Source organism: Ranitomeya imitator, chromosome 1 (genome assembly GCF_032444005.1).
Source record: "Ranitomeya imitator isolate aRanImi1 chromosome 1, aRanImi1.pri, whole genome shotgun sequence".
In the NCBI taxonomy this organism is placed as follows: Eukaryota; Metazoa; Chordata; class Amphibia; order Anura; family Dendrobatidae; genus Ranitomeya; species Ranitomeya imitator.
In genome coordinates, this window is record NC_091282.1 from 542,662,523 (window position 1) to 542,686,000 (window position 23,478).

General features: G+C 40.2%; 1 protein-coding gene across 1 annotated transcript in view; it reads right to left on the reverse strand.

The window, feature by feature from the left end:
* Nucleotides 1–23,478, reverse strand: part of DGKQ (diacylglycerol kinase theta) — a 206,022-nt gene that overhangs the window by 39,367 nt on the left and 143,177 nt on the right. Inside the window, exons 10-15 of the mRNA XM_069767667.1 lie at nt 16,009–16,099; nt 8,971–9,025; nt 7,355–7,416; nt 7,055–7,220; nt 4,771–4,809; nt 134–249 (exon numbers count right to left, since the gene is read on the reverse strand). Coding sequence (XP_069623768.1) covers nt 134–249; nt 4,771–4,809; nt 7,055–7,220; nt 7,355–7,416; nt 8,971–9,025; nt 16,009–16,099 — 529 coding nt within the window. The remainder of the gene's footprint in view (nt 1–133; nt 250–4,770; nt 4,810–7,054; nt 7,221–7,354; nt 7,417–8,970; nt 9,026–16,008; nt 16,100–23,478) is intronic.

The following is a 23,478-nucleotide window of genomic DNA, read 5'->3' on the forward strand; positions in this document are numbered from 1 at the left end:
AGTAGCCATTAAGATGACAAGCTAAGCTTACTAAGGTTTGCAAAAGCTAACTGTAATTTTGCTATCTTTGGAAATAAGTACCAGAAGTCCGAAAGAAACGAGCATTGTCCTTATCTAACGTAGAGACTCGTACCATGATATGTGGGATTATAGTAGCCGTTAGCTGCTTGTTGTTAACAGTAGTGTCTTTTGCTAGCATAAATATTCGCTCCGCTTCAGAAAAACAGGAAATCTGCAACACAACAGCACCTGAAAAAAAATATATAAAATAGCATTAAAAAAAAAAAAAAAGGTAGAACTATTTGTACAGCAAACCATGATGATCATTCGGTTAATACACTGCATAACGATCAAGAAGTGATTACAAATATAAAATCATTTTTAAATAAATTTCATTTCAATTAAAATTCATAATTAATTTTAATTGAAATAATTAAAAAAAAAATATTTTATAGCTGTAATCACTTTATGCGATATTAACCGAATGATCAGAATGGTTTTCTATTAAGTGTTGCCCGCTCCCCATATGAGGAAAATGGGCTTGGGTAGTATGTTTACATAATACATAATATTTGTACAGCATCTGACTTTTCTCATTAACCCCTTTCTGGCATGTGATGTATCATCCCGTCGAGGTGGGGTGGGCCCATATGAACACCGACGGGATAGTACGTCATATGCAATCGGCCGCGCTCACAGGGGGAGCGCGGCGGATCGCGGCTGGGTGTCAGCTGACTATCGCAGCCGACATCCGGCACTATGTGCCAGGAGCGGTCACGGACCGCCCCCGACACATTAACCCCCGGCACTCTGCGATCAAACATGATCGCAGTGTTCCGGCGGTATAGGGAAGCATCGCGCAGGGAGGGGGCTCCCTGCGGGCTACCCTGAGACCCCCGGAGCAACGCGATGTGATCGCGTTGCTCCGAGGGTCTCCTACCTCCTTCCTCCCTGCAGCAGGCCCGGATCCAAGATGGCCGCGGCATCCGGGTCCTGCAGGGAGGTGGCTTCACTGCGCCTGCTCAGAGCAGGCACCGGGAAGCCTCCAGGAGTGCACGTCAGATCGCTGATCTGACACACTGCACAGCAAAGTGTCAGATCAGCGATCTTACACTATAACATGATGCCCCCCCTGGGGCTATGTTATAGTGTAAAAAAAAAAATATTCACATGTGTAAAAAAAATTCCTAAAAAAATAAATAAAATACATATATATATTGTTCCTATACATACATTTCTTTATCTAAATAAAAAAACAAACAATAAAAGTACACATATTTAGTATCGCCGCGTCCGTAACGACCCGACCTATAAAATTGTCCCACTAGTTAACCCCTTCAGTGAACACCGTAAAAAAAAAAAAAGGCAAACAAACAACGCTTTATTATCATACCGCCAAAAAAAAAGTGGAATAACACGTGATCAAAAAGACAGATATAAATAACCATGGTACAGCTGAAAACGTCATCTTGTCCTGCAAAAAGCAAGCCGCCATACAGCATCATCAGCACAAAAAAAAAAAGTTATAGTCCTCAGAATAAAGCGATGCAAAAATAATAATCTTTTCTATAAAATAGTTTTTATCGTATAAAAGCGCCAAAACATAAAAAAATGATATAAATGAGGTATCGCTGTAATCGTACTGACCCGAAGAATAAAACTGCTTTATCCATTTTACCAAACGCGGAACGGTATAAACGCCTTCCCTAAAAGAAATTCATGAATAGCTGGTTTTTTGTTATTCTGCCTCACAAAAATCAGAATAAAAAGCGATCAAAAAATGTCACGTGCCCGAAAATGTTACCAATAAAAATGTCAACTCGTCCCGCAAAAAACAAGGCCTCACATGAATCTGTGGACCAAAATATGGAAAAATTATAGCTCTCAAAATGTGGTAACGCAAAAAATATTTTTTGCAATAAAAAGCGTCTTTCAGTGTGTGACGGTTGCCAATCATAAAAATCCGCTAAAAAACCCGCTATAAAAGTAAATCAAACCCCCCTTCATCACCCCCTTAGTTAGGGAAAAATTAAAAAATGTAAAAAATGTATTTATTTCCATTTTCCCGTTAGGGTTAGGGCTACGGTTGGAGCAAGGGTTAGGGTTATGGTTAGGGCTAGGGTTGGGGCTAGGGTTAAGACTACAGTTAGGGTTAAGGCTACAGTTTGGGTTGGGGCTAAAGTTAGGGTTAGAGTTTGGATTACATTTACGGTTGGGAATAGGGTTGGGATTAGGGTTAGGGGTGTGTCAGGGTTAGAGGTGTGGTTAGGGTTACCGTTGGGATTAGGGTTAGGGATGTGTTTGGATTAGGGTTTCAGTTATAATTGGGGGGTTTCCACTGTTTAGGCACATCAGGGGCTCTCCAAACGCGGCATGGCGTCCGATCTCAATTCCAGCCAATTCTGCGTTGAAAAAGTAAAACAGTGCTCCTTCCCTTCCGAGCTCTCCCGTGCACCCAAACAGGGGTTAACACCAACATATGGGGTATCAGCGTACTCAGGACACATTGAACAACAACTTTTGGGGTAAAATGTCTCCTGTTACCTTTGGGAAAATACAAAGCTGGGGGATAAAAAAATAATTTTTGTGGGAAAATTTTTTATTTTTATTTTCACGGCTCTGCGTTATAAACTAGTGAAACACGTGGGGGTTCAAAGTTCTCACAACACATCTAGATAAGTTCCTTGGGGGGTCTAGTTTCCTATATGGGGTCACTTGTGGGGGGTTTCTACAGTTTAGGTACATTAGGCGCTCTGCAAACGCTATGTGATGCCTGCAGACTAATCCATCTAAGTCTGCATTCCAAATGACCCTCCTTCCCTTCCGAGCTCTGCCATGCGCTCAAATGGTGGTTCCCCCCCACACATATGGGGTATCAGCGTACTCAGGACAAACTGTACAACATCTTTTGGGGTCCAATTTCTTCTCTTACCCTTGGGAAAATAAAAAATTGGGGGCGAAAAGACTCTTTTGTGAAAAAATATGATTTTTTATTTTTACGGCTCTGCATTATAAACTGCTGTGAATCACTTAATGGGTCAAAGTGCTCACCACACATCTAGATAAGTTTCTTAGGGGGTCTACTTTCTAAAATGGTGTCACTTGTGGGGGGTTTCAATGTTTAGGCACATCAGGGGCTCTCCAAACGCAATATGGCGTCCCATCTCAATTCCAGTCAATTTTGCATTGAAAAGTCAAATGGCGCTCCTTCACTTCCGAGCTCTGCCATGCGCCCAAACAGTGGTTTACCCCCACATATGGGGTATGGGCGTACTCAGGACAAATTGTGCAACAACTTTTTGGGTCCATTTTCTCCTCTTACCCTTGGTAAAATAAAACAAATTGGAGCTGAATTAAATTTTTTGTGAAAAAAGGTTAAATGTTAATTTTTATTTAAACATTCCAAAAATTCCTGTGAAACACCTGAAGGGTTAATAAACTTCTTGAATGTGGTTTTGAGCACCTTGAGGGGTGCAGTTTTTAGAATGGTGTCACACTTGGTTATTTTCTATCATATAGACCCCTCAAAATGACATCTCAAAATGAGATGTGGTCCCTAAAAAAAAATGGTGTTGTAAAAATGAGAAATTGCTGGTCAACTTTTAACCCTTATAACTCCCTAACAAAAAAAATTTTTGGTTCCAAAACTGTGCTGATGTAAAGTAGACATGTGGGAAATGTTACTTATTAAGTATTTTGTGTGATATATCTCTGTGATTTAATTGCATAAAAATTCAAAGTTGGAAAATTGCAAAATTTTCGCCAAATTTCCATTTTTTTCACAAATAAACGCAGGTAATATCAAAGAAAATTTACCACTATCATGAAGTACAATATGTCACGAGAAAATGTCAGAATCACTGGAATCCGTTGAAGCGTTCCAGAGTTATAACCTCATAAATGGACAGTGGTCAGAATTGTACAAATTGGCCCGGTCATTAATGTGCAAACCACCCTTGGGGGTAAAGGGATTAATCCTTTCCTGACATGTGACATACAGCAGATACATCAAATGTCAGGTTCCCATGTCCAGAGCAGGCTCGGGCTCTGAACCCGCACCATGCCTGGGAGACAGAAGCTGTGCAGGCTGGACAATGAATTTAGAGTATTCCCATGTTGGAATGGGGTCATCCTAGCAGAAAAGGACAGTATTGGTATACGTAACCTGCTTATTTCCAGCTAAGAGCATGTATAATTTTGTACATGTGATAAGCAACACTCCAATATTTTACGGAGAAATACGTAGCATTATTAAGTGCAGCTTATGTCCTCTGCTGCTAGGTTACCTTTTGCCGTGTGACATATGATCAAAGCATTATATACGTTTCATAAAGGTTTTGGTCTTCTACTGAAAATTATTTTGCAGCTTTTTAGCCTTTGTTTCTTTGATATAAGACTTTGATATTTGTTTGATACAAGACGGCACCATGTGATTTTATAGGTACATATTCAGACACAAAGCAAGGACATATGCCAAAACATAGAGCGGCATGTAAAAGTTTGGGCACCACTGGTCAAAAATACTATTATTGTTTACTGTTAAGCAAGTTGAACATGAAATGATCTATATATATAATTTTTTTTTCATCTTTCACATTTTAAAAGATGCAAAAAGTAAATATATATATGTATATTTTGGCATAAAATAGAAAGGCAATGTGTTATCTTTAACTTTAGGCTTTTAGAGATCATTTCATCTTCAACCTGCTTAACTGTTCAGAGTAGCAGAAATTTCACACAGGAAAGGCTACATTATAAACGGTACATTACCTTGGGAAGCATAAGCTGGAATGACAGTAACCACATTTTCTGTAAAGAAAACAAGACATTTCAAAATGATACCTATTAAATATTAAAGTTATGTAACTAAATAAATGTAGCACCATCCACAGGATAGATGGTAAAAGAATGACTGCTGGAAGTTCCAACAGCCATAAGAACGGGAGTCCCTGAGATCCCATTGGCCCTACACAATGCGATCTCAGGGTGGACCAATGGGTTACTATGACATGGGACTGCAGAAGACCCCTGTTGCTGTTACGGCAGCACTTCTGTAAAGATCAGCTGTAGGCTAGCCTCCATATGATACTAATATTTTCACTATAAACTGCAATATTATGTTGATTGCAGATTCAAGCTTTCTCCCCTTTAAAAATAAAGGAAAGTACAAAAAAAAATTGGAATAGCAGCGCTTGTAATAAACAAAAACAACAAAAAATAACTTCTTATCTCCTCTCTTCACCCCAGGTGATTATTTTCTGTCCTTTATCCACAAAAAGTCATAACTGTTTTATTTTAACGCCCAGGGCTATGACGGCTTTTTTTTTTGCAGCATGAGTTGTACTTTTGAATAACACCATTCATTTTATCATGTGATGCACTGTAAAGTGGGAAAATAAATCCAAGTCCATTAAAATTGCAAAAAGTGCAATTACACAATTTTGTTATATATTTACTCTGTTTATTTACTGTATCTGTTAGTCCCATTAGGGGACTTGAAGCTGTGATCAGATGATTGCTTGCACTATACATAGTATATCATCACTGCTACGTATAGCTAAAATCATGAACTCCTACGAAGGCCAGCTACAGGCTGGCTTTCATAGCAGAATCGTCGTGAAAAGCACAGAGGTCTTCAGCAGACCTTCGGCTTTCATGGTAACCCATTGGTGCCCCGTGATCACGTCTCAGGCACTGACAGGTACGTGGACTAATGCACCCCCTTGCCGGCATGAGTTAAATGCGGCTCACAGATTGACAGCGGCATTGAACAGGTTAAACATCCGTGTGTGAAGCACCACTCTAAGTGTGGATGTTAAAAGTCACATGATGGCTGATGAAATCAACTGGCCAGGAATGCCATCAAAGTCAGGGACACGACAAATGACGTAAACGTATGTCATATGTCGTGAAGGGGTAAAAAAAAAAAAAAAAAATGTAAAAATAAGTACCGGTAATCAAGCCATCATTTGTATATGAAATTGCTAAACTCACCATGCAAACAATAAGTCCTCACTCAACTCAAGCACTACAAAAATAAATTTGATACAGGTCTTGGGAAATCGGGACACAAACAGAAAATAATCGATGCATGTTTAGTATCGCTGCAATGGTACTGATGTGGACAATCTTGTTTCCAGGTCACCTTTATTGCACAACAAACGCCATAAAAATAAAACCCAAAAATCAATGGCGTAATTGCATTTTTTTCACTTTAGCACTGGTAACGGTTTTCCTTAGTTTCAGTATATTATATGGCAAAATGAATGGTGCTAGCTCGTCCTGCAAAAAAACAAGCCCTCACACATATATGTTGAAAAATTAAAAAGTTACAGCTCTTGGGGAAAAAAAAGCGCAAAACAGAAAAAATTCCCTGTTTTTTAAAGGGTTAATAACTGGAATAATTACAAGGATTTTAAAATATTAATTAAAAATGTACACAAAGTCTAAAATACTCTATTAAGATTCACTCGGTGCAAATCGACAGGACCCGAACCATTGGCCGCGACTGTTTTCTCTGGCCACTAGATGGGACCTGTGAGAAGCACCTCCTACGTGACCACATCTGGGACTCTTCTCTTGATTTGCCTTCCGGGCTCACCTTCATTGTTGCAGTATGACCTGCATATGCAGTATGCAGGTTAGCTAATCAAAAGAGCAGTGGATTTAGTCTAGCATGAGGCATTTCTCAAGGCTTCCGTTCTACTGTCACAGATTAGCGTCGTGGCTGGTGGTCCGGGTCGCGCCTATCGAACTTCTGCTCTTCTGCTGATATTAGATTTACTAATAAAATAATTGTTCCTATTTATTCACTGAAAGCAAATGGTACATGTCAGCATAGTGAAATCTCTTTCAGTTAATAATCCCAGCCTTCTTCTCATCTTATCTTAGATTGCATTAATGGGCCTTAGAAAGAATCACATTAAAATCAGATGACTTCAACGTACAAACAGAGCTCTTTAAAGTCATTATCTCTAAGAAGCAATCAATAAGCTCTGTCCAAATCAAAGACCAAGAAAGTTTTACATTTCACGCCATAAGGAATTCTGCTCACCCTTTATTTCCAGGCTGTCTTTCAATATATTGTTATACTCCTTAGAAAGTAACACTGGTAGGCCAGTGAGCACTGGTAGGCCAGTGAGCAAGAGTTCTACTTTAATGTCAGGCTTTGTGTTCTCTTCTAAGTAAAATCTGGTCTGGTTCATTTGCCGGATAGAAGTCTACCGAGAAAACAAATGGGGAAGAGTTACAGAAATTGGCCAGATTTGTAAGAGAAAATTTGCTGATTTCGAATCCTTCACTACTAATGAATAGTTTAGTCATGATATTATCATTATTAGAAAAGATCACTAACCTTCCGTATGTCTTCAAGTCTGTCAAGAATTAACTCTTCAGCTGGCAGAACCATTCTCTGCACTAAGGAAACACGGTGAAAAAAAAAGATCATTGTTCTGCAGAACTAAAAGGTAAATTAAAATAAAAAAAAAACCAAATTATAATAATTTGTATTTCTACATATTTTGTAGCACTTAATTGTGTGCTGTGAGGATTCGCCGAATTTTGACCTTAACTAGTGACTCAGGCGTCCAGTGGGTGTGGCCGACTTAGAGGGTGCGGCCTCCCTCAATACACTTGTATGGAGGGAGGCCACACCCACTGGCCGGGAGTATGTATAACACATACATACCCTCCAATCCAGACTCAGAAAATGGCGAATCCTAGCAGTGCACAGTGCATGTGCTGCGGAGATTCATAAGTGGCGCCACACAGAGTGACTGCAGACTTATTGATTTGGAACGGACAAACCTTTTAATGCCATGTTTTGTAGCCGTCATTTTTTTTATGCTATTCATTATTCTGGATTATAGGACGTCTTTACTAAACCAGATGATCGTTGAGAATTCCTTGTATCAAGGTCTAAAGGCTACTGAAAGCATGAAATAATCATCTTCTAAATATGGGCAATATTTTTATATTACACTTTATTTTAGATATCACTTCAGCATAATTTAGCCATAATAATACTAACACTTAAAACAGCCGTGATAGACTAGTCTTGTCTTTCCCAATAGTCTGGCTTTTTAAACTATGCTTTCTCTGAAACAACGTTTCAGGGTAAAACATACTTGGCTGTAGTCATGTTGTCAGACTGTTTCATCCTTTTCGTGGTTCAGGCAGCATAAATCTAATGACAGGTTCCCTTTAAATGGTCATTTTTGGTAACTAGTTAACGCATTCCATCATGTGTGGTCAGCTTCAGGCCCAACTCCAGCAGTTTTTCCAGAAGTTTATAAATAAAAATCCAATATTGCATAATAAATGAGCTCTTTGGCTGTGAGGCCACAGTCACACGGTCAGTATTTTACATCCTCATGTGGAAGCCAAAACCAGGAATAGAGCAGGAAAAGGAAAAATATAAGGGTATGTGCACACGTAGAAATGGTCCACTGCTGATTTTTCCGCAGCGGATTTGATAAATCCGCAGGGCTAAAACACTGCGTTTTTCCTGCGGCTTTATCGCGGTTTTTCTGCGGGTTCCACCTGTGGTTTTACATCTGCAGTTTTCTATTATTGAGCAGGTGTAAAAGCGCTGCGGATTCAGCACAAAGAATTGACATGCTGCGGAATGTAACCCGCAGCGTTTCCGCACATTTTTTTCTGCAGCATGTGCACTGCGGATTGCGTTTCCCATAGGTTTACATTGTACTGTAAACTCATGGGAAACCGCTGGGGACCTGCAGCTGCGGAAACGCTGCGGATCCACAGTAAAATCCGCAGCGTGTGAAAATAGCCTAATAGAAACACATTATGCATTTTTCATCCACTCCTGGTTTTGGCTTACACATACTGATGGAAAATACTGACCAAATACTCAACATGCATGTGACCTAAAAGTTCTTCAGTCTTTTGAAATTTACATAAAAACATGGCCCATCATGAATCTTTGAAGAAGGATATGTCGCTTCTTACCTTGTTTGCTGCTCATAAGAACTTCTACCAATCTGAAATGCTCTACATTTTCCTTCTGTAAATTAAAACATGGCATCTATTATGGCATTTCTAATACTAAACCTATAAAAGTAACACTGTAAATCTTTATGACGCGATCTACGTTCATTACAATTATTAAACACAAAATACCCGAATGTCTAACCATGTACTCTGTTACTAAAACACACCTAACTGTTTTGTGGAATAGCCAGAAATAACTGGAATTGGTTTCAGGATTGGTTACATGGTGGCTATTGACACACATTTGCTGTGTCAATATTATATGACAAATGTATGCTCAGTATTTGACCTCTATAATCCTCTTCAATCCTGGGACTGGAGATCAAATGCACTGCAATTTGAAGAACGTACATCCACATTTTTAAGTGGTCTTAAATGAGGGTCCCAGCAATCAGATAACCCACAGGCCAAACATTTAGTTATCCAATGGCAATAGAAAAACTATGCTTACGACTACGGGCGTGTGATATGTCAGAAACGTGTCAAGGTGTTTTAATGCTTTTTTCAAGGATTAACCCATTTACAAGGATTGCTAAATAGCCCTTCTAGACGTTAAGACTTAAGATATGTTCAAATCTAAATTCTGATGTAGATGGTGTTCATGCTGTCTCATGAATGATCTGCCATATCCATGTTAGTCCACAATGGCTGTTACAATGCTTCAAACTGACCATACATGGTTTATCACATTTGGTGGAGGACGAGTGTTCTTATTTGGAGCATTCTTTCAAAAAGATCTTTGAGAGCTAGCAAGTGAAATGATTTTAAAGTCCGAAATGTGGGCCTACTGAAATATATGTTCAGTAAATGCACTCAATGCACAGCCATCTACCAGGAAATATTAGAGCACTTCATGCTTCCCTCTGCCGACAAGCTTTTTGGAGATGGAAATGTCATTCTCCAGCAGGACTTGGCACCTGTCCACACTGCCAAAAGTGCCAATACCTGGTTTAAAAACAACAGTATCACTGTGCTTGTTTGACCAGCAAAATTGCCTGACCGTAACCCCATGGAGAATCTACTGGATATTGTCAAGAGGAAGATGAGACACAAGACTCAACAATGCAGCTGAGCTGAAGATGGCTATCAAAGCAACCTGGGCTTCCATAACACCTCAGCAGTGCCACAGGATGATCGCCTCCATGCCACGCCGCATTGATGCAGTAATTGATGCAAAAGGAGTCATGACCAAGTGTGGAATGCATTTACTGAATATACATTTCGCTAGGCCAACATTTCGGATTTTAAAAACATTTTTCAAGCTGGTGTTATGAAGTATTCCAATTTACTGAGATAACCCAAAAGTCATTTTCATTGGCTGTAAGCCATAATCATCAACATTAACATAAATAAACACTTGAAATAGATCACTCTGTTTGTAATGACACTATATAATGAGTTTCACTTTTTGTATTGAAGAACTGAAATAAGTGAACTTTTTGATGATATTCTAATTTTGTGAGGTGCACCTGTATATTAAGGGAATTATTCAACTTTTAGGATATAAAAAAAAGTCTACAAAGTTTTGCAGAAAAATTTGAAACTTTTTCCCCCAACATTTTGATAAGTAGAAAAAAAAGGGGGGGTGGGGTGGTAGGGGAACTTTACAGCAAAGTGTGGTGAAAACACTATCTGGTAGGTTATATTAATTTCTGTGGGTAATTATAAAGCACAATAAAATGTATAGCTTCTCTTAGCACAGGTAGATTTTATATTTTAGGAAACGGATAGCTAAGGATGCATCGATCATGTTAAAGGGAACCTGACAGCAGGACTGTGCACAGTAACCTACATACAGAGTCAGGTTGGCGCCGTTATACTGAATAAAATGATACTTGGATGATGAAATCTGTCTTGTGGTTGCTGTTTAATCTGTATTTTCAGTTAATGATATGCTTGTGCTCCAGGGGGTGCGTGTGTGGGGGGGTCTTTGTGTTGTGCTCTGCTTAGGTATTCATACTGATGGCTTATAACAGGTCAATGATCCCTCAGTGACATGCCCCCTAGTTTACATTCTAAATATTATATATGGTATATTGAAAAAAAATTCACGGACAGCAGGTAGGTCCGGCGGCAGTGCCTATGCTGCAGCATAATCGCATGTATAATGTGTATTTAGTTATTTTCTCCACCAAGATGGCGCCACTGGAGCTTGCGCAGTAGCATCTACCGGATCGCCAATAGATGCTACTGCTCCGGCACTGTCATCTTAGTGGAGTCATGTTTTTTTAGCAAGATGGCGCGCCAGGCGAATGTGCAGTAGCATCTATCAGCGATCCGATAGATCTGTGCTCCCCAACTCCAGTCCTCAAGGCTGGATGCAAGTATCAAGTGGGCAATACTAAAGGTACCGTCACACTAAGCGACGCTGCAGCGATACCGACAACGATGTCGATCGCTGCAGCGTCGCTTTTTGGTCGCTGGAGAGCTGTCACACAGACAGCTCTCCAGCGACCAACGATCCTGAAGTCCCCGTGTAACCAGGGAAAACATCGGGTTACTATGCGCAGGGCCGCGCTTAGTAACCCGATGTTTACCCTGGTTACCAGCATAAAAGTAAAAAAAAAAAACAGTACATACTTACCTACCGCTGTCTGTCCCCGGCGCTCTGCTTCTCTGCACTGACTGTGAGCACAGCGGCCGGAAAGCAGAGTGGTGACGTCACCGCTCTGCTTTCCGGCCGCTGTGCTCACGTCACAGTCAGTGCAGAGGAGTGCAGAGAAGCAGAGCGCCGGGGACAGACAGCGGTAGGTAAGTATGTACTGTTTTTTTTTTTTACTTTTACGCTGGTAACCAGGGTAAACATCGGGTTACTAAGCGCGGCCCTGCTCTTAGTTACCCGATGTTTACCCTGGTTACCAGTGAAGACATCGCTGGATCGGTGTCACACACGCCGATCCAGCGATGTCAGCGGGAGATCCAGCGACGAAATAAAGTTCTGGACTTTCTTCAGCGACCAACGATCTCCCAGCAGGGGCCTGATCGTTGGTCACTGTCACACAACGATTTCCTTAACGATATCGTTGCTACGTCACAAAAAGCAACGATATCGTTAACGATATCGTTATGTGTGACGGTACCTTAAGGAATTCTTGAAAACATGATCTGTTGGTGGGCCTTGAGGACTGGAGTTGGGGAACACTGATCTATCGGATCGCTGATAGATGCTACTGTGCAGGCACGGCCGGCGCAATTTTGAGACAGTTTTTTTTCCCCTTTCTGAATTTATGCATACCAGCAAATAAAATAATTGAATGCACATTAAAGATCAGATCATGCTGCAGTGCAGATGCCGCCGTCTGACCGCTGAAGCTGATTTTAAAAAAAATATATATAGTATTCAGTACGTAAGCCATCAGTATAAGCACAGCACCACATGAAGTGCCCCCCACAGGCTGCCCCGGGGCACGAGCATATCATTAACTCAAAACTGAAAATAAAGATTAAACAACAACCATGAGACAGATTTCACCAACCAAGGTATCATTTTATTCAATATAACGGCGCCAACCTGACACTGTCTGTAGGTTACTGTGCACAATCCTGCCCTGACAGCTTCCCTTTAAGCAGCTGTACACCTGTGTGTAATAAATGTACTATCTCATGTACTAGAGATGTAATTTCACTTTTACATTACACTTTGCAATAATGTTAAGTCACCAATTTCTATCTCTATACAGTGCATGCATGCTCAAAAAAATTAAGAGAACACTTGAACATCAAAATAAAACCTCAACTTAATTAAACATAAGCGATATCAACCTGAGACATAAGCAATTGTGAATAAATGTAACTTGCCATGGCACAAATTAAAGTGACAACAGTTAAAATGGGGAGGTAACGGCAAGACATCCATTGAAAGGGAATAATAGTTCTGCAGGTGGTGGACAGACAATTCTTCCATACTTATCCTTACTAATGGATTCTTCTTTAGTCTTATGATTTGCTAGTGTCTTTGTAGCATGAGGAGTTATCTCCAGCCCATTTAGGTTGCACAGGATGTCCAGCTCCTCCAGACTGGCACATCCACATGTGCTATCACAGAAGGATTTGCTTTGTCCGTTGGTGCAGTCTCAAGAGCATCGAGCAGGTAACTGGACATGGGTCATTGAGGATAGCCACAGTTGGTCTTAAAGGGAATCATTCCCTCAGTAGGACTAGGATCTGCTTCTTTGTATGTGAAGGAACAGGAGGAACACTGCAAGAACCCTACACCAGCAGGTTACTGGTGTACATGTTTCTGCCCAAACTGTAAGAAGGATTGAGGGTGACATTAGGGACTGAAGTCCTCTAGGGGAACTTGTGCTTACAGCCCAGCATTGTGCAGTTTGATTTGCATTTACTGTATAATAGCAAATGGATAAAATTTAACCTTTATTAGGTATATATTAAAAAATATGCCTGTGTAGGCACTATTGACGAACCAGAAAAATACTACCAAGACAAACACAAAATGAAAACCAAACGTGATGTGTGCCCTATTACCCACACAGAATGGGAAACCGACAAAAGAACAGACAGATACAAATAACAAAAATACTCTAAAGCACTGACTGTGCTGGCAATGTATTACCAATTCACAATAATCCTTGAAGGCTCACTAAAAGTAGGCCAGCTACTATACAACCCAGCTGGACATAACTGTATAGACACTAGATACTCCACTGTATCAGAATATGTGTCTGTTTAATTATAAAAAAGTGTCCACTTTTCAAAGCTGGTATCTAAGTAATAGAGGATATTTGTAACGTGTGCCTGGTAAGGAGCTCAAATATATAATAACTCTACCAGGATATACACATACCTATGTCCCTATATGGGATTAGAATAATGTCAGTGCTGAGTAGCAGACCACATATGCAGCATTATGGGATGCCCAACAGTTAAAAACACCCTTCAATATAACTTTTGGGATACATATTAACTCATTTCAACATGCTATGAGCGTTCCCTGATGGGTTCAGTTGTGACATCTTAAAGGGTTAACGAAGGTGGGATATAAACATGGGAGCGCTGTGATGCACGAGATCAGATATACACCAACCATATGTATTGGTTAGATCTCACCACATGTTCGGCTCATCACCAGCTGATCCACTTTCATCATCCACCTCCTGTCCTGGCCCTTGAATGTTTACAGCGTGGTACTGCAGAAAGCGTCTCCCGACGCGTTTCTTCCTTGCGGATTCATCAGGGGAGAGTGCTGCTGCCATTACGGGTCTCCCCTTTCTGTGTCTTTTATAATTTCAGCTCGTGCCGCGCTGACATAAGCCCCGCCCACCTGGCGTGTGACGCGCTCCTCGAGCTTGTCCAGACAGCTCCAGCCGCTCACCGACTTCATTGAGCACTGGGAATCCCTAAGGCACCTTAGGGAGCTAAGTGGATGAACATATGCATTTACGCTCCGTTTTTTTGCATTTTCAGCTAGAAACAGGCTGCTCACATATCTAGGGATGTATATGTCCCGGCTATGGGGGCGCGCATGCGCCGCTGAGCCGGGATTCCCAGTGCTCAATGAAGTCGGTGAGCGGCTGGAGCTGTCTGGACAAGCTCGAGGAGTGCGTCACACGCCAGGTGGGCGGGGCTTATGTCAGCGCGGCACGAGCTGAAATTATAAAAGACACAGAAAGGGGAGACTCGTAATGGCAGCAGCACTCTCCCCTGATGAATCCGCAAGGAAGAAACGCGTCGGGAGACGCTTTCTGCAGTACCACGCTGTAAACATTCAAGGGCCAGGACAGGAGGTGGATGATGAAAGTGGATCAGCTGGTGATGAGCCGAACATGTGGTGAGATCTAACCAATACATATGGTTGGTGTATATCTGATCTCGTGCATCACAGCGCTCCCATGTTTATATCCCACCTTCGTTAACCCTTTAAGATGTCACAACTGAACCCATCAGGGAACGCTCATAGCATGTTGAAATGAGTTAATATGTATCCCAAAAGTTATATTGAAGGGTGTTTTTAACTGTTGGGCATCCCATAATGCTGCATATGTGGTCTGCTACTCAGCACTGACATTATTCTAATCCCATATAGGGACATAGGTATGTGTATATCCTGGTAGAGTTATTATATATTTGAGCTCCTTACCAGGCACACGTTACAAATATCCTCTATTACTTAGATACCAGCTTTGAAAAGTGGACACTTTTTTATAATTAAACAGACACATATTCTGATACAGTGGAGTATCTAGTGTCTATACAGTTATGTCCAGCTGGGTTGTATAGTAGCTGGCCTACTTTTAGTGAGCCTTCAAGGATTATTGTGAATTGGTAATACATTGCCAGCACAGTCAGTGCTTTAGAGTATTTTTGTTATTTGTATCTGTCTGTTCTTTTGTCGGTTTCCCATTCTGTGTGGGTAATAGGGCACACATCACGTTTGGTTTTCATTTTGTGTTTGTCTTGGTAGTATTTTTCTGGTTCGTCAATAGTGCCTACACAGGCATATTTTTTAATATATACCTAATAAAGGTTAAATTTTATCCATTTGCTATTATACAGTATATATTTCTTTGGATAAACACACCACGCTTCTTATATGATTTGCATTTACAAGCAGTTTTCTTGACATATAATTGCAGGCTCAAACTGACAGACATAATTAGTGAGGGCCCAGAAGCTGGACCCCCAGCGATTGGGAAATTATCACCTACTCTATGGCTTTCCAAACTTCGTACAACCCCTTTAACTTTATGAGCAATTCGAAATTCAGCCCTCGATTGATCATTTTGGTTTTAATTGACTGTTGATACATCATTTTTTAATCAATTAAATACACAATTTATATCACTAAAGGTTTTCAATGTGAAAGATTTGTTCTTCTAGAACCACTGTGTGATGTAAGTGTTACCTTTATTTTATTTTTTATTTTTTGAGTAGTATATTAAAAATGTTGTTGAGTTGATGCTTCAATTAAACAATGAAAACCTCTTCAAAAAAGGGAGAAACATTTTGTAATACACAAAGTAAATATATAAAAATTACCAAACGTCCAAGCTGAGGCAGAACTTCTTGAATGACGCTTTGCACAGTGTTCTCATGGTTAACCGTAATGGCTATATAAGCCACACCCACTCTATAAATAAGAAATGGCAAACATAGTTAAGGCAAGAAAGCTATATGGAAACACCAGGAAAAAAGCATGAAAAGCTGGAAATGGTCACATCACATGCCTCTTATTAGTTAAAAACATACACATGTGAATATACAAGGAAGTTTTGAACTTTCTTTTGAAATATCATGATTCTCGTCCAATCCAAAAAACTGTAAAGATGCAACTTTTCTTTAGGTTTGTTAGAAAGATAGACCCAAGGTTTTCCATAGAATTCTGGCATTAAAGGATATCTGTAAGTAGGATCAATCTTTCTCCGCCGTCTATATGGGCTTGTAGTTTATAGAAAATGAAATAAAATGATACCTTGATATCCGCAATTGGATGTCTTATTGCGAAGAAAACTACATTATATAAATGAACTGTTCAGGACTGTGGGCCGGACATGGATCTCCCGGAGAATCTGCCTCCAGAGCTTATATTAAATAAAAGAGGGTGTTACCAGTGCGAGACATGTAACGGCTGACAGTCGGCTCTTCTGATCTACATGTCTCATACTGGTAACTCCCCCTTATATATATAATAAACTCTGGTAGATTATCAGGGAGCTCAGTATCCAGCTTATAGATCTTAGCAGATCATTTACATTTAAGAAAAATGTTGATTTCTCTAGAATAAGACAATAAGACATAGGCTTACAGTTATCAAGATATCTTACAGAACTTTCTATGACCTACATACCCATATAGATAGCTTAGGATGGTTGATCCTACTGAAAGATACCCTTTAAGCTGTTTGAAATGTTACAAATCGTGTAACTTTTGATGTTTTTAAGTCAATCCATGCCAGCTACGCCAACTTTTTAAAAAGTGGTATGAGCTTAGTGGGTTGGGTGCATAGCCGAGAAGCCTTAAAATTAATCATAAATTCATGCCACAATTAATGTTATAAATCACAAAAGAAACATACTGCAGAACCTGATTGCAGGACATTTTCTGCAGTGGGGCAGGGCAGCTAAAACATGTGCCACATTCATCTTACACCAGCATACTCCATCAATACTGCAGTACTAAGAGTCTTGATGAATCAGGACCATAACCTCTTTCCATAATCGCATAATCCCAATATGTGTACACCCTCGTAGAGATAATAAATATAATACGGTTTTAAAGTTTTTGTAGACCTCATTCACACATTAATAGGATAACACCACTAACAGCAGCATTCAACAAGGGAAAAAAACATCAAGTGAAACTAAAAGAGCAGGCTGTGGTTTTAAATGTTATATGGAACTAATAAACAGCCTGTGGTCATCGTAGTTCATATCTGGGCAGCCAAAATGTAACAAAGTTGTGTCAAGTAGCATTAGTAACAATTAAAATGACTAATGTATTAACTAAATGTAAAATCCTAACAGGAATTCTGAGTTCATAGGTGGGGGAATCCTCTTCGCCAGAGCAGAGAGAAAATGCAAATAGTGTCTCTGGTTCTCAAAGCATTTTGTCCTTCGAATTACACAGACAGCCCATTGATTTGAAGTGGTACTGCAAGGAAATTCAATCCCACCTTATTGATGGTGGTCAGAGAAGCTGGACATCTTGGGTTCGGTTTCTCATCAGGGGACCCATCTAACAAAAGTGTTGCCCCAGGCTATGTGCGCACATTGAGTATTTGCATGCAGAAATTTCTTTAAGATTTCTGCATCTCTTGGCAGTAAAAACGCTGCGGCAAAAATGCATGTTTTTGCAGCATTTTTTTGTATGCGTTTTTGTGCAGCAATGACGGCTTTGAGCTAAATAAACATATTTAAAAAAAGTTTTATGATGTAACATTCCATGCTGATACAGTGAAATCAGGGTAATGGGATGAGAGCTGACACAAGCACTTACTGACACCTGGCTCTAGGCTGAGTTATGAAAAGGTGTCAGCCCGAGACCCTCATAACCAAGATGGTGAGTAAACACAAACAAACACACACATTGTCATCAACCTATGTAGGAGCATTAACAGAACGAACCTACATAGGCTGTAACCAGACAGTAATTGTTAATTTTAAAGAAACAAAAAATGTGTGGGCTCCCGCGTAATTTTAATAACTAGCAGAGGGAAAGCTGAAAGCGGATGTAAATGTTATGGGAATGAGCCAATAGCCATAAAGGTTCTCAGGCTATTAATATCTGCTCACAATTGTTTGCTTAGCCTTTACTGGTTAATTTACATGGGGACCCCAGAACAAAATTGACATAGGGTCCCCCTTTAAAATTTAACCGGCAAAGGCTAGGTAGACAGATGCAGGCTGATATCAACAGCCTAGGAAGGGGCCATGGATATTGGTCCCTTCTAGACTAAAAAGCTCTCAGCCGCCCCAGAAAAGGCATCTATAAGATGCAAAACAAGAAGAGAATGTCCAGCTTCACTGAATCCGTAAAAAAGAGTTTTCTTTATTCACAAACTTTAAGCATAGAGGATACAGACTTCAGCACGAACCATATGGGTAAGAATCTCAACGCGTTTCTGGAAACTAAGCTCCCTAAATCATGACATTAGGGAATGTCATGATTAAGGGAGCTTAGTTTCCAGAAACGCGTTGAGATTCTTACCCATATGGTTCGTGCTGAAGTCTGTATCCTCTATGCTTAAAGTTTGTGAATAAAGAAAACTCTTTTTTACGGATTCAGTGAAGCTGGACATTCTCTTCTTGTTTTGGACTTTATACGCCTGGACACAGTGGTTCCGTGCTCCTGAAGTTTGGTTTATGCATCACGGGTGAGCTGGCTTATATTTCATCTATAAGATGCACCAAATCTGGTGCTTAGGCTCGCTCTTCCCACTTGCTCTGTAGCTTTGGCAAGAGAAGTTCATATTTGTAGGGTTGATGTCACCTTAGTATTGTCAGGTGACATCAAGCCCACAGGTTATTAATGGAGAGGCATCTATAAGACACCTATCCATTATTAACCTCATAGTGATATTGTATAAAAACACAGACACCCAGAATAAAATCCTTTATTTGAAATAATGACACAGACACCTTTAATGAATCTTAATTAAACCATACTCACCGAACGCCTAATCCAACGACGCCAACGTCTCCTGCAACAAAAATAAAATAATAAACCACAATATTCCTCACCTGTCCGCAGATAAGATGATCCATAATGTCCCACGACGATCCTGATCACTTTGAGAGCAGTCGGTCACTGATCCTTTTCAGAGAGGTCTGCTTTATGGTGAGGAAGGCTATTGCTGTGGACTGGATAAGATAGAGGTTGCCCTCTATATCTCAATGAGAAAAAAATATAATAAGGAATGTAGTATCGGAAAAAATATAGTATGCAAAAATAAAAATTGCTCTAAAAAAAATTATAAATTTGCTGCTCACATACTAGCATGCATAGTTATAGATAGTTGAATAAAATGATACCTTGATAGCTGAGCTCTGATGTCTTATTCCAGAGAAATCCATGCTTTATTATATGTAAATGAGCTGTTCCAGGTTATGGGCCAGACACTAATCTGCCTGAGAATCTGCGTCCAGCTTATTTTAAATAAAAGGGGGAGTTACCAGTGTGAGGTGTAATGGCCGCTCTCTGCTCTCCTGATCTCACTGCAGAGCTATGTGTGATTATACCTGACACATCTGTAGGTCACTCTCAGCTTCAGCTTCCACCTCACAGGCAGACAGGGTTGCAATATTGTTACAACAGAGATCAGAAAGCTGCAGCAAATGTGTTTGTAAGGAGACTAAGTTCACATCTACTGTTCTGTGTTAGTTACACAATTTTAACACCCCCTTTAATTTAAAATATGATTCGAAGACAGATCCTCAGGGAGATCAATTTATTTAGCTTACAATTACCTACATGCCCATATAAACGACTTAGGATGGTAGATCCCGACAGATTCCATTGAATGTAAAACTGACAACATAGCTTTTCCACAGTCTTACCTTTTAGTTAAAGAAGCACTCTCATCAAAATTTTTCTCCTAATATATTGCAATCACTGTATCATATTACGGTATATGGCGCTGCATACTAACAATTGCTTATATTTCCCTTCTACTCAGCTAATTTTTTTTAATCACATGACTAAAAACTGACTAGCTGAATCCTAAGCTTTATGTAAAAACAGGAGGTCTATTTTCCTGTATGAGTCATGAGTCAGTGCAAAAGTCCCTGAAGGGGATGGGGGGGTGGAGGGGAGCAGCTGTGTCAGGAGCTGAAGGGGTGGATGATAAATGCATGGAAAAGAGATTTCCTGTTTCTACATAGAACAGAGAGAAAAGAGAAGAATTAGCTGGTAGAAATGCAAAATGAGCAATTTTAAGTATACAGTGCTATATAATATGATGACCACAATATTTTAAGGGGATAAAAACTTCGATAGGAGTGCTTCATTAAAGCAAACCTATCTGGTCCTCTGAACACAGTGGGCAGTGAATGCGCAGATTGAAAGCATCACTTGCTGATAGATGCATGCGCTGCCATTTGTTGAAGCTAAATATTTTTTTTCTGAAGACCAGAATATTATGCACATGTGCAGTATGTAAAACAGGTGTCAGGTCACTGAAGGTTTAGTGACCTGTCGTTTAAAGCGAATCTGTCACCCCCCTCCCCCCCCAGGGCATTCTTAAGTAAAAGAGCCACCTTCAGCAGCACTAAGGCTTCATTCTGTGAAGGTGGCTCTTACGTTTCTGATCCCTAGGAACACTGAAATACTGACTTTTATAAATTGCGCCCCATACCTGTATTGAGTCCCAGAGGTATGGTGTCTCCCCGTTTCAGCTGCCTCCCATCATCCAGCTCTTGGGTCTGTGCGCCGCCTTCTGTGTTGCTGTTACATGCCCTGCACCTGCCCCCATCTCCCTTCTCCTCTTTCCTCCCTCGGCAGTGTCTGATGAGCTGACCTGCCAGTGAACTGCATGTGGGGAGCTCAGCTCATCAAACAGAATGCAGCCTTGGTGCTGCTGAAGGTGGTTCTTTTACTTAAATTGCCTTGGGGGGGGGGGTGACACGTTCCCTTTAAGCCCAGAATGATTATGAAAAAGCCAGAGCACAAAAAAAGCCCCACCCACGGGCCTGGAGCATGAGCATCCCATTAACTCAAAACTGTAAACACGGATTAAACAAGACCACAAGATGGTTTTCATCAACCCAGGTATAACTTTAATCAGTGTAAGGGCGCCATCCTGCAATGCCTGTAGTTTAACTCACCATGACCTCTGATTCATTACTGTACACAGTCTGCATGAATCGGACACTAGCTCCATAACTTCTGTAAGGTTTGTTTTCGACATAAGCTGTGTTTGAGAAAGAACATGCATTTTAAAGCTATCTGGCAGCCATGCCGCTAGGGTGACTAGTCCAAGAAACCGATTTTTGGCAGCTTCTCCCCACCCCTCTCCTTATAAAAAACATTTAGGGAGAGACCTGTCACACAAGAGAAGGGTGGGGAGAATCATCTGCGTCCCACCTTTTCAACTAGTAACCCGAGCGGCATGGTCCCGTGAGAGCTTTTAAATGTTTGTTTTTTCTGAAATAATGCAGCACTTCAAATTAAAATATACCAGCTAGAAGTGACGGAAATGGGCTCTGATTCATGTTGATTGCAGTTTGGTAGGCATGTAGAGTGGGGGAAAAAGAGGGCACCACAAAAATTAAGTCCGGATCTACCTGCCACATACCCAAAAAAGTACAAAGTGGATGTAAGGACAAGGATCACCAAAAAAATTAAACATAAATAATTTGACAGACAACAAAAACAATTAAGACGTATAGATGGCTATGACAAAAAATATATAGGACCACAACACTATAGTGTTGGGTCTAATTATTGGAGTCTGAAAGATGCTAAAGTAAGCAGCAACCAAATAAATACCAAGAAAGAATATACATACGTAATAGCGCAAACAACAGTATCCTACTGAGGGGAATAAGCTATAGTTGTGTAAGGAAAATGTCCTATGGCTAAAACAGCCTAAATAGAATAATATATACCAAAATATATATAGATAAATGAAATGCCCAGGAGATCTATATCTTATGCAACCGAAAAGAGATCAGATAAAGTGTATGTGCAATATAATTGGACATCTATTGTACACAATATCAGAAGCACCAGATACAACTACAAATAACATGGATTGCTGGGTGTCATCCATCCGTGACAACTAACGCGCCTGCGCACAGCCTATGAATATTAACATTGGTTATAGAAAACAAGACATTACAAAGATATTGGCGCACGTACTGATAGATCACAGTCATTCATACATCTTTGACGTGCCGACACAGCTGCATTTGCCAGTACACCTCTTTGGGACATTACTTATTTTCTTATTGATCAGTTTCTCACTGTACCAGAGGCAGATACAAGGAAAGCTATCTCTCTGATGTGCCACAAGTCACTGGCAGATCTGATCTATGTCTGCATGGACCCAGCCGCTCTACTATAAGGTACTGCGACTGCTGGGTCCAATAAAGGCATTAGCATTGCTCATTCTTCTGTTCACTATACAGTACTCTTTGCGTGCTATGTAACCCAAAGCAGAAAAGCCAAAATTAAAAATATACATTTTTTTAATAAAACCTGCTTAAAGTAGCCAATGTGATATATGGCAGAGTAAGAATGGTGAAACAGAAAAATAGCTTTAGATAGGCAGCACAAAGAGTGCATTTTCTTTATCACACCTAAGGAGAAATACAAAGTAAAGTTTGATTTATTTGATAAGTGTATTTAGGACATTCCTGATACAACTCAATGCAAAAATCTTAATTTGGACTGTAATCCAGGTAACCATAATAAGGTGGACATATAAAGTATATATGCAGTAATAACTCCTGAGAATAGCAAGCATGTAAGAATCTACAAAATAGTTCAGAAACCACAAAAATACAGCATTCCGCAGTCACCACATCCTCCTTAAAATGGTCAATTGATGTGATGACAAATGTCATACACCTTCCTGTTTTGAAGTAAAAACACACTTAACCAGAGCTTCCATGCATACACATTAACAGTACAACTGAAAGGCACAGGAAGAACTACCGTAATTATCAAGCAATATATGCTGAGCGAACAAACAACATTCAGTAAAAGATCAATTTACTAAAACAAGGCTATAGTGGCAGCAACACTATAATTACCTTCCCTTGCTCTATTAGGAGACTAAATATCATAAATCAGCCACAGCCGAAAAAAAATAATCTAAAATCAGGGGCACACCTATAGCAAGCATAGGATGCAGCTTCCTTTGGTGCCTGAAGAGGGCCCCTTGTTACACAGGAGGTCACCAGTGATAAGATGCCCTACACTTGAAGAACACTCGAGGAACCAGTAACAAATTTTACATTTATCCACTACTCGGGCAACCCCCTTCTGAGCCGCAATATTCCCAGTATA